Genomic DNA, 11,961 nt, shown 5'->3' with positions numbered 1-11,961 from the left:
TTATATTTTTCTTATATGTTAGATTTTTTCTTATATGTTATATTTTGAATTTTTTAAAACGACTTTAAATTACAAAAATGTAAGTTTTCCTTAAGTATATGACTAAAAACATTAAAATGACATGTATCAATTCGATGGTTGATTTGAAAGCTTTCAAAACCATATGGAAGATAAAAGTCAAAATAATTCAACTGTGAAAACAATACTGTTCACTTTTTTCAAGAATGTGTTCGATGAAAAAAATAAGGTTTTTATGTCATAATTTGTTTAATGTCCAATCCGATCAACCCTTGATGTATTAATTATAGTTTTGTTCCATTATTTTTAATAAAAATTGATCCGATCCATCGGAATGAAATTATATAATAACAACAAAAAATATTTTATATATATAAATAAAATGATCAAATATATAAAAAACTATCGATAATATATACAAATAAATTAACGTCTTATCCTAGTAATGTTATTATATACCAACAACTTGGCTACTAGTCTTGCAAGTCTTCTCTATCCAACGAACTAAATCTATTCATTCAAATCTCATTAGCTTCTCTTCTTTGTTAATCGGAATATCATTTAAGGACAATTATAGTCCCAAGAACATGCAAGTATATTTTCATAAGTAATATTTAAATAAAATACAACTAGTACATTATCAGAATAATTCTATTCCATATGCTTTGTAAATTTAATACTAATTATATTCCATAGTATTTGTTTGATAACATACGCGGCTACATTTAATACGATATCTTTTGCTTTATGTCAGTCAAAAAAAAAAGAAAGAAAAAAGCATAGTTATTTTCTCTTTATTCGGTTCCGTTACACTTTAACGACTCACAAGTGACAACAAAATACACAATAAACAGCATATTAATCAATTCTTTTCCAGTGACCAAAAAACAAAATCAATTCTTTCCAGTCACTGTTTATGTATAAATATGCTAAAAAGAAATGGCTACTGCAGATTTGGTTTGTCTTAGATAAAGGTTTGATTTACATATCATCTAATTGATATTTGAGAATGAATCATTTCCCTAGTAGTGATTACTAATCAGTAATCACCATTTACACTTTAGTTTAATTGACAAGTAATCTTCATATAATCAGTCATTTGTGATTGATAATTGTTAATGAATTGAGTAATGACTAAAAATGTATCAAAGAAGAAATAATGTCGTTTTTCTCTTATCTATAACATCAGACCAGAAAATATATCCTAACTCAGATGACACTTGGACTGTATGTTTATATGTAAGAAGCATTTTCTCTGCTAATTGCTATAGAGTTGTGACACATTTTCAATATCCTACCAAACAAAAACTATTTTCCAAACAAAAACTATTCTAAAATAGAGTATTTTGGTACGAGCAAGCACCATACACTTGCATTCATAGCCATGGTGCTAATCTACATTGAGTAGATGTAGGTCCATTAGGACAACATTCGATGATTAGATTTGTCTTTTTCTAGCAGAGATTAATTTTTTTCTTGAAGATCTACCAAAATTAATCATCATTATGTTCCTAAAAAGCCGCGGTAAAGTCTGAGACGCAATGAGAATCTCTAGCTTTTGACCTTTTAATGTTTCTCGACACGTGGCGCATCTTTGTTGGTCACTCCCGATTGTTGATACTTATCGCGTAAAAATCCACGAACGACGACTAGAACCAAACGACGACGTTAAATCACTCGAATTCACCTACCGTATCGCGTGAAGATTTAATGCGCGTGCATGTTTAAAGCGAACGCGCTAGTACACGCGCCTAAAGTTGTTTTGAAAAAGAGGAAAAAAAAAAGACAAGAGCTGAAAAAGAAAGAGCAAAGTGGTTAAGATGGGCTTCAGTTGTTGTGTGCTTTAGCCTTCTTTCTTCTTTCTTCTTTCTTCTTTCATCTTCATTTTTTTTTTGTTCAGTTTCGGCGTGCTGAAGATGTCGTGTTAGCGAATCACAGGGATAGAGATAGTGATTGGGGAGGGCAAATCGGTCATTATCTTGAACTCTCATGCCGGATTCCCACCGCCGTTTCTCAGACACCGGCGGAGTTCCGGCGGAGATTCGCCGTTTGATATTGAAGAATGGCGTTGTTTTAAGTGAAGGTTTGGTAGATCTCTGATGCAAGACGGAGACTTTTCGAGTTTGTGATTTAGAATTAGAGGTGAGAATCAAATGAAGGCGTTACGGCGAAGCCACACTTCAACGTCGTCTGGAAACTCATCTTCTCCGTTACCTTCTTCCACTTCCTTGCCATCTACTTCTTCTACTTCACCTCCTTCCTCTAACTCTTCGTCTTCTTCGTCTTCCGCTTCCTCGTCGTCGTGGATCCATCTCCGATCTGTTCTCTTTGTGGCTAATCTATCGTCTCCATCCTCGTCCGATCGGTAAGTACCTCTTTAGATTTGGATTATTTAGATGTGATCTTAAGTCTCTAGAGATTGGAACAAAAAAAGTTTCTTTAATTTGTTCGGATTGTTTCTTTCATTTGTTGTTAGAGTGATTGATTTTAGCAACCAATGTTGGTGGATTTTAGCTTAACGACGCTTGACTTGGATTCCTTTCTTGTGTTTAAAAGCCGGCGGAAATCACCGTGGTCTCGCCGGAAAAGAAAATGGCCTTTGACGCCGCATCAATGGAGGAGTTTATCTACACCGGAGGGCAAACTCCGTGACGGTGGAGTTGGATTTCTGAAGAGAGTTAGAAACAGAGTGAGTAGTTTTGAACTAGCAACTATATACTTGTTTGATTCATCCTACCTGTGGTTCTGATTATATGCTTTTTATTGTAGGGTGTTGATCCCAGTATTCGTGCAGAAGTTTGGCTCTTCTTACTCGGAGTGTGAGTTTTGAACCAAGTCTCCTTTGCTTTATTTCCCTCATGTTGAGATTCTCAACTTGTTTCTCTCTCTCTCTCTCTCTATGGCAGCTATGATTTGAATAGTACTAGTGAAGAAAGAGAAGCCGTGAATACTCAAAAAAGGTTAGCAAATATTGATCTGGTTTGATGTATTATATAATTGTATTCATTGTTTGGGATCACTGAATGTAGGAAGGAGTATGAGAAACTACAGAGACGGTGCAAGATGCTTCTCAAGCGCGGCAATGGAAGTACCGATGATCTCGAGGAAGAAGCAGACGATCAATGCGTTAGATTCATGGATGACTACAAGACTCCCGGACCAATGACGAATCAAGATGTGGTCTCTGCTGTGAACACCGATTCTTCTGACACAGACTCTTGTGAAGACAACGAAGACGTTCAGCTTCTTCCCTCTTTTGTATACAGCGATGAGAAAAAACAAGAGGAAGAAAATAGTAATAACAATAATAGTTCTGGAGAGACCAGTACTCCTTCTCCTGAGATCCAAGTAGAAGTCACTGTACACGAAGATTTCTCCACGTGGCAACGTATCATCCGTCTTGATGCCTTACGTGCTGACTCCGACTGGGCTACATACTCTTCTTCCTCAACCGCAATCACAGAAACCAAAGCTCGCGGTTTGGCTGAGTCCGTCGGTTTAAAAGACTACGATGATAACTTAGAAAGCTGCAGGCTTTACCACGCCGCACGTCTCGTTGCGATTCTCGAAGCCTATGCTCTCTACGACCCTGAGATAGGCTACTGCCAAGGAATGAGCGACCTCTTGTCACCAATCCTCGCTGTCATCTCAGAGGACCACGAGGCCTTCTGGTGCTTCGTTGGTTTCATGAAGAAAGCGCGGCATAACTTCAGGCTAGACGAGGCAGGGATCCAGAGACAGCTTGGCATCGTGTCGAAGATCATCAAATCCAAAGACTCTCAGCTTTACAAGCACTTGGAGAATCTCCAGGCCGAGGATTGCAGTTTCGTTTACAGGATGGTTCTTGTGATGTTTAGGAGAGAGTTGAGCTTTGAGCAGACGCTTTGTCTATGGGAAGTGATGTGGGCTGATCAGGCTGCTATTAGAGCTGGAGTTGGGAAGTCGCCGTGGAGCAGAATCAGGCAGCAGGCACCTCCCACAGATGATCTGTTGCTCTACGCGATCGCGGCGTTGGTTCTGCGTAGGAAGCTGATCATACAGAAGTACAGTAGTATGGATGAGATTGTGGAAGAGTGCAATAGCATGGCTGGTCAGCTTGATGTCTGGAAGCTTTTAGATGATGCGCATCACCTTGTTGTGACGCTCCATGACAAGATCGAAACTCTTTCCTCTCAATCTCTCAGCATTTGATGGAAATGAAGTGCTCTCTACTACACAAAGGACCTTGCACTCGTCGGGATTCGGTTTTGTCAAGGTTTTAAGGTTATCACGGTTTGGTTCTTTACCGTCTTGCTTATCTCTCAGCCAACACGATACTACTGTCTGTCTATCTATCTATCTATCAACGTTTATTGTAGTAGTAGTAATAGTAATGAAAAGAACAAGACAATATCTTGTCGGGGAAAAAATGTAAGGGATGAGTCTGAAGCTACTGTCTTTTTCCACAATTGTATGGATCATACGAAGTTAAATTGTAGCCTATTCCATTTCTCGTTTCCACATTTTAGCACCAACAGAGAAACACTCTTTTATTTGATCATCAAAGTTGAACACATCTCAATCAACACACAAAAAGAAACCAGATGATACCACCAACGAAAACACTAACAACACATTGATTATTGGTTTATAGTAGTTCTAACAAGAATAATTTTTAGAACAGAGGTGTGCAATCTAGAACCAAACCAAGGTTTCGAAATACAGAGATATGAGAAAGAGTTATCCAATGGGAAGCAAAGCCGCAAGCCTCTCTCTGCTTCTACTCTTTCTTAGTATACTGACGGACGACGAGAGCAAGACCCAAGATCAAGATTGGAACAAGGAACTGAAGGATCTTGATCATGAATTCTGGTGTCTTGTCTTGGTTGTACGCGGGTTGCACTGGTGCAACGTATGTCCTTGTCGCTGGAACAGTAGACGAATCGATCTCGCCAATGTAGTACTTCTCCATCATGTCCCTCGCGGTGTCGCTGTGACCAACGTCTTCAAAGTCATTCGTAGCATCTTTCCCTGCAACAAACACCGCAACAGAAACAGTCATCAACTGGATCAGACATAAAGAAACCAAAGTTATATAATAAATATTTTATCCTTTTTATCAAAACCTGTTGAGGACAATAACACTTCATCGCCACCGGGATGATCATCCATGAAAGGGGTCACATCATAGACCTAAACTCAGTAAAAGAACAAGACATCAATCAATCATTAATGGACAGACACTAACTAGATCAGCTTCAAGAAGGGAACACAATCAAGGGTCATAATCAATAACTAACTATCACTATCAACAGTAAACATCAAACCATGATTCTCCAGTGTCACATCATCGAAGCTTTTAGATAAATCAATAGCGTACAAAAACACTATGTCGTGTAGACGAGAGAATTCTCAGACAAGACCTAACTAACCTTGCCGGAGATAATAAGCCAACAATCCTTGGTTTTGTTGTGCTGCGAAACTTCTTCGAAACCTAGAACCTTCTTCTCTGAAGCCATCTCTCTCCTCAAATCTACAATAATCAAGATTAGTAGAGTAAAGTAACAATGACAGATTCAAATCGAAATAATCAGAATGATGATTTCGAAGAAGATCGTGATACCAAAGGTGGGGGATCTTTCTGCTTTCAGATTCAGAATTGCGATAGCACCTCGTGGGGTAACTAACTCTTCACCTACTTAAGAACTTTCTAGTATTAAAATGTTACTTACTAAACTACCCTTGAAATGTTTTGTTGAATAGAGGGTAGTTGCGGTCAAGCTGCGGTTTGACTTTTGAACGCAGATCAATTTGGACTTTGGTTCAAATCTAATTTATGGTCTACGCCGTACCAAAGAAACTAGCGTCTCCCCGATAGCAATATGACGTGTGGTTTCAGTGTGCTCTTTCACTAATTCTCTTGCGACCAATAAAAGAAATTAATAAAAGTTTAGCAAATTGGGGAAAGGTGAAAGAAATCTCTCATATTTGGTTCTAATGTAATCTTTTCTTTCTCATCTTGAGAATATTTGCTACTTTATTTTTAACTAGTGTACTCCCGTGCATAATCTATTATATTTTCAACTTTTTATCATAAATTAAAATTAAAATAAATTTTAAATTTTTACACATCCTATAAATATTTTGACATAGCTAATATTAAAGAAAATATAGGATGTTACGGAATTTCTGATGTTGTTTTTAAAATACATATTTTTAAAAGATTTTGTTTAAAAAAAAAGGATTTATCTATAATTTATTAATATCAAATCTAGTATAATTACTTAGGTTTTGTGATAAATAAACGTGAGTGAGTAGTTACAATATAGTAACATATATTATGATTTTTTTTCTCAAAAGAAAATATATATTATGATTTTTAACTTACAAAACCGACACTATTTTAAAATTAATAGAATATGAACATATATATATTTCAGCCAGTTTTTTTTAAAAAAAACTGTCACGATTTTAAGATTAAATATGAACATAGAACATATATTTCACCTTCTAATCACCTATATATATATATATCTCACGTTTCACCCTCTACGCACATTTATCTCACATTTTTTCTTCTCGATGATTCATCAAATCTTGAGATGGTTGAGCAGAGTTGCAGGTTCTTGTCATCTTTTTCAGATTTATTTTATCCATCTATAGAAAATATGTATTAGAGTTTTACAATATAATTGAGAGAAACAGATTCAAAAAATTGCTATCTAGATTTATATTATAAGCCAAAGAAAACCTACACTGATTATGGTTGCACAGGGATAAAATTGATAATGTACACGTTATATTATTGTTGTAGGAAACATAAGATTGATAACAATGAAACACTTACTTCTTCCTTGGATAACTTGGTTTACATCTTCCTTTGATAACTTGATCTAGTTCTTAATTTTGATAATTTAACAACAAATGAAAAGTAAAAAAAAAATATTGAAGAAACGGAATATAAATTTTGTTTGTGAGAGAGACAATGTAGAAAAAAGTAGATTTGGTTTGCAACTTATATAGGAGAAGGAGATGAAAAAACAGTTTCAAAATATGTAAGGCAACGTGACTATTTTAGCAAAAAAAAAAAAGGTTAACGTGGGTTTAGTTTTCTGAGAAGAAATAGGAATATGAGCAGTTAAAAATTTGGATTGCAGAAAAAAAGGATAAAAAGAATTTAAATGTTTTTTGTTTTGTTTTATTTTTTGTTTTATAAAGTTTTGCCATGTACCAGATTTAATCTCGTTAAGTGACTTGCGCTTTAGTATAGAAGGGATTCTCTTTAATTTATTCTTATTCTGAAATAGTGAGTTCGTAATATATAAAAATTAAATAATCCTTAGCATTTAAAAAAAAAAGTAAATTATAAAATTTATTTAAGACGTCTTTATTTGTATACATAATTATTGAATTATATAACCTCTCTTTCTCTCAAACTCTATTTATTAAAACATTTTTTAGCTATTTAACACTAGCAAAACTCATATAAAAAACTTAACCTATTTACTCGGCATGAAGCTCATACAGATGGGAGGCTTCACACCGGCCAAAGCAAGAACCGACGACGGCAAAATCCAAAGCCCATCACCACATATCAAACCGGAAGCAACCGCCGGTACCATCAAACCGGCTTTAACTCGATCCCTCTTATTCCACACAAACACTATCAAACTCCCAACACACATATCTATAGCGAAGTACCCTCCGACAAGAAACGGAACCGCCATAGCCATCGGCAGCGGGACCCACTTCCCTATCTTCTCCGGCGACATATCCCTGACGAGATTAGCAGCCACCGCGAACGCGAAAAAGCCATAGCAAAGCTGCAGACAATGCTGAGGCAAAGCAGAGAAGCCTTCGACTCCAAGAATCGCCATGTTTCTGTATATCAAAGCGTAGGGAGCTTTATACTCTCCCTCAGGGTTCCCAACATCGAAGGCTTTGTAAAACAGGAAGAAAGTGAGAGGAGCCACGACGCAGCCGATCCCCGTCCCGATTGCTTGGCTCACAAGCATCGACCGCGGTGAAGTCAGAGTCAAGTGCCCTGTCTTGAAGTCGTGCATTAGGTCTGAAGATATCGAGACGATGGATTTTATCAACCCGCATCCGACAAGTCCCGCGACTACACCGTCTTGTTTCCCTGCCATAGCGGCTAAGATGAAGAGAGCGACTTTACCGTAGTTGTAAGCCATGTTCATGTCTGTAAGCCCTGCTCCATAGGCGTTACTGAAACCTAGAGATGGAGCTAACATGTACGCTACGACAATGAAGTACCATTTGAGCTCCGGGAACATCATAGGGATGGCGATGATCGAGACAACAGAGAAAGCTGCGTATCCAACTGCTGCAACCCATAGAGGAATGCTGTCTCTTACAAAGATCTCATCTCTTTTGAGATCTGCAATAGATTGTTTGTCTTTCTCCAAATCTGCGGTAAAATATCTCCAATCAGATACGAAATAACTATATAGTAACGACTATAATAATAGTTTCCGGTATTATATATATACTTACTAGATTTCCCAGAGTGGTGATTCTTTAACTTGGAGTATATGTTTCTTGCTGTGAACATAAGTATCTTGATGAAATGGTAAAGCCCGTCTCCGAGGATCAATGAGATAGATACGAACACCTTGTAACCATTGAGACTCTTCATGCTGCTTTGAGGCAGAGTAGATGGGTACCAATCTCCACTAAGACCTTTAATGAGAGGCCACATGATTCCCCAGGAAAGAACCGCGCCGAAAAGCAAAGATATGTTGACAATATGGGAACAGATCATTCCTGCTCCAATGTATGTCATGCTAAAGTCGAAGTAGAATCTGTGGAGTATTTTCAAGATCATCAAGTTTCCGTTTTGATCAGTTGAGATGTGTTAAGTACATAGAAATATGAATGAAAACTCACGAGTTCTTCCAAGCTTCTAATCCAAAAGTAGGAAACTGAATGAATCCACACTCTGTACCACTGGTTCCAGTGAAGAACCACTGAAAGAAAGCCCATATGAAGCTAAAGGAGAAATACTTCACAAACCCAAACACTTGTTTCCTGCATAGAAACAGAGCAAACAAATTGTTTTATTCAAATCAGAAACGTGAGAAGTAGTGGCTAAAGAGAGCAAGAGAGTACGAAAAACATAGGTTTCATACTTACTTAGCCATTTTATTGCCTTTAGAAGTGTGGAAACCGTTGATTAAAACCGCTGTAGCTGTTCCACTTGGATATGTCAGCTTGTAGTCTATGATCATGATCTGGTTAACAAAACAAAGCCATAACGAATTTTAGCAGTCTAGACCTAACCAACAAACAAAGATGTTGGGATTAGACCAAACAAGCCAAACCGGGGTTAGTAGTCCATGCCTGGCCCATAGTGACCCCGAAGGCCGGGCCAAGACCAACAAAACAAGTAAAAAATAATATATTTTATATATAAAATTTTCTAATATTTTCACACGTATTAATAAAAAAATACATTAAAACACTATTTATAAAGGCATTACTTTTTGTTATTATCAATTTTCAATAACTTTAAACAAATAGTAATTCAATAAATTTAATTTTTCTTAAAGTTTACAATTTCTATATGAAAACATGAAATATCTATTTTTGTGAAACAAAATTTTTTTTATAAACATATATCTAAATGGAATGGAGGGAATAGTAACTATCTACCTTTCTTAAAGGAACCAACGCTAAGAGACCAACAAAGCAAGTAAAGAACAAGAAAGCAGTCATCCAACCAATCCCAGGCTCTTTGGTGCTTCCTGGACTATTCCCTTCAGTGTGAGTTCCTGACTGTTCATAAGTCTTTGTGCTCAAACCAAGTAGGTATGAACCAAACCCACCTGCAAATCACACAAACACAAGTTCAACCAACCAATTAAAAGCTGATTAAACATCATTAAAAATGTTTTCAAAAATTCACCAAAATTACCTCCAACTGCAATGCTGTAACAAGCAACAGCACATGTTTGGACCACTGTGTTCTCTTGTTTAGTAAACGGTTTAGTCACAATCCCTGCCTTGGTAAGAAGCTTGGTCCAGCTTCTAAGGAACACAAAGGCTAAAAGTGCTGCAGAGACGTTTAGGTTCGGTACCAAACCTGTGGTCAAGTTTAGCTTCATCACGATCACACTGTAGATAATACCAATGATTATGCTTGCAACGATTCCCCTGAAAGTGATTTGACTCTTCCATGGAGGAATTGACCTGAACTCATCTGCTTCGTTTTGAGTCTCTTCCAAGTCATCTCTTTCTTCTCTCTCGGTCTCATTTCTTGCTTCTCTCTCCATCATCAAGGAGCTCCTCATTTTTACAGAGTCTCTGTTTTTTTTTTGTTTCAAAACTCTACGAAGAACCCAAAAGACAGATTCTTTAATATCAATTAAAAAACTTGCTCTTTTCAGGGATGACGAGACATATGTAAAAAGGTACCTTCTTTACGGATCAGTCCTACTCTGACAATTTTTCTTGCTTTCCACGCCCAAAGTATCTGAAACAGAACAGTTACTTACTTAGCCACACAGAAAAAGATAAATCTAAAGATTATTTTAATCTATTGCATAAATCTGTAAAAGCTAAACCATAGAATAGAATCAAATGACGCAAATGATCTCTTTTGCTTAGAGATCTAATCCATAAAGTTAATGACTTTGGATTATACTCAGGAATCAGAATTAATCTACAACAGTAACAAGATCGGTTTTTTTAAACAGACCCTTTTTCTCAAACTAGATTTGTGTTCTTGTTGGGGAAGACAAGAGAATGAAAAATGAAAGAGAAAGTGAACTTGTAGATGAAACAGGTACACATGAAGACCACACTTGCATTTCCCAAAGAGATAGAAGAAAAACAAAACCAATACATTAAATGCTTACACGGAACGAAGACCAAAGAATTAATCGCCAAGAATGGCAGTAGTATATTTTTAAAAAGGGATTTGGTGTTTATGGAAAGATATATAGAAGCAGAGATGATGAAGAAGAAAGGTTTAAAATTAAAAAGATTAATAAAGATCAACGTTTTTATGTACCGCACGTTGACATATCAGTACTACAAAAGATACAAAACTAAAGATACACGTTTTTTGGGGTTGATGTAGTACAATAATCATTAAGGGACTAAACTTTTTAATAGTATTTTTTAACTTTTAAACTTTTCAAAAGTTATGCATAAAAAAAAACCTGGAGGCTAATTATTAATTAAACCCATACAACCTTGATATATGTCATTACGAAAACTAAATAAATGTTACATAGTAAAAATCCTTGTTCTAAAACGCAGCGGTTTGGTCCGAGAACGCGGCGGATAAACGTTAAACGGTTGTGGACCGTGGCGATTTCAATCTATCCGGGAAAAAAATCGGATGGTAGGAGAAATCTCAAGTTTTTGTTCTTTTTAACCCAGAAACCAAATGTTCTACATAAGATCTATGACATAGGTGCTAAAACAACAAGAAAAAACAAAGAGATGATGGAAAATCGGAAAAAAAACTAGCAGCCGTCGTTATTGAAATTGCAGAGAAATAAACCCTATAGGAAGAAGATGGATGGTAAATGACTAATTTGCCCCTCCTTAAATGAAAACTCGAAAATACATTTAATTCGCACCAAAAATTAGGCATGGGACTTATTATCCGAGATCCGGATTCGATCCGAGATCCGCTCCGGATCCGCTCCGAAAATAGGATATCCGGGGTGCCCGGATCTGAATCCGGATAGTAAAATCTTGGATCCGTGTAAACCGAATCCGGATCCGGATATCTTAATTTTTAGGTCCGGATATCCGGATCCGGATCCGTATTTTTAAAATACATTAAATTTTTAAATTTTATTAATATTTATATTTGATATATTAATATTTATACATGAATTAATCTTATAATATTATATTTCAGTTTTTACAATATTATAAACATATATAAATATATTTATAAATATTTAATTTATGTATTATATTAAAAAA

At 36.3% G+C, this 11,961-nt stretch overlaps 3 protein-coding genes across 4 annotated transcripts; 1 reads left to right on the top strand and 2 right to left on the bottom strand.

Annotated features, from left to right (window-relative positions):
• The first annotated feature begins 1,803 nt into the window (after positions 1 to 1,803).
• On the top strand, positions 1,804 to 4,514 carry LOC106318207 (GTPase-activating protein gyp7). Its single transcript, XM_013756086.1, has 5 exons — positions 1,804 to 2,383; positions 2,575 to 2,707; positions 2,788 to 2,837; positions 2,925 to 2,978; positions 3,048 to 4,514. Exons 1-5 carry the CDS (start codon positions 2,172 to 2,174, stop codon positions 4,207 to 4,209), a joined length of 1,611 nt encoding a protein of 536 aa, XP_013611540.1. The 5' UTR covers positions 1,804 to 2,171; the 3' UTR covers positions 4,210 to 4,514.
• A 65-nt stretch (positions 4,515 to 4,579) lies between these two features.
• Positions 4,580 to 5,799, bottom strand: LOC106318209 (cytochrome b5). The gene is made up of 4 exons (XM_013756087.1): positions 5,621 to 5,799; positions 5,430 to 5,530; positions 5,124 to 5,190; positions 4,580 to 5,028 (listed from the first exon to the last, which is right to left on the bottom strand). The coding sequence occupies exons 2-4, from the start codon at positions 5,514 to 5,516 to the stop codon at positions 4,778 to 4,780; spliced, it is 405 nt and encodes a 134-aa protein (XP_013611541.1). The 5' UTR covers positions 5,517 to 5,530; positions 5,621 to 5,799; the 3' UTR covers positions 4,580 to 4,777.
• Positions 5,800 to 7,383: 1,584 nt separating this feature from the next.
• On the bottom strand, positions 7,384 to 11,027 carry LOC106319276 (metal-nicotianamine transporter YSL3). Of its 2 annotated transcripts, none has more exons than XM_013757557.1 (8): positions 10,875 to 11,027; positions 10,432 to 10,489; positions 9,932 to 10,344; positions 9,670 to 9,842; positions 9,151 to 9,248; positions 8,905 to 9,045; positions 8,512 to 8,819; positions 7,384 to 8,425 (listed from the first exon to the last, which is right to left on the bottom strand). In XM_013757557.1, the coding sequence occupies exons 3-8, from the start codon at positions 10,305 to 10,307 to the stop codon at positions 7,497 to 7,499; spliced, it is 2,025 nt and encodes a 674-aa protein (XP_013613011.1). In that variant the 5' UTR covers positions 10,308 to 10,344; positions 10,432 to 10,489; positions 10,875 to 11,027; the 3' UTR covers positions 7,384 to 7,496. The 2 variants fall into 2 exon arrangements, with proteins under 2 accessions (XP_013613011.1, XP_013613012.1); XM_013757558.1 differs by lacking the exon at positions 10,875 to 11,027 and adding an exon at positions 10,715 to 10,844.
• Between the last annotated feature and the right edge of the window lie 934 nt (positions 11,028 to 11,961).

The sequence above is a fragment of the Brassica oleracea genome, chromosome C9, assembly GCF_000695525.1.
Source record: "Brassica oleracea var. oleracea cultivar TO1000 chromosome C9, BOL, whole genome shotgun sequence".
In the NCBI taxonomy this organism is placed as follows: Eukaryota; Viridiplantae; Streptophyta; class Magnoliopsida; order Brassicales; family Brassicaceae; genus Brassica; species Brassica oleracea.
The sequence above is the reverse complement of the archived record's forward strand: the minus strand, read 5'-3'. Positions and strand labels throughout refer to the sequence as shown.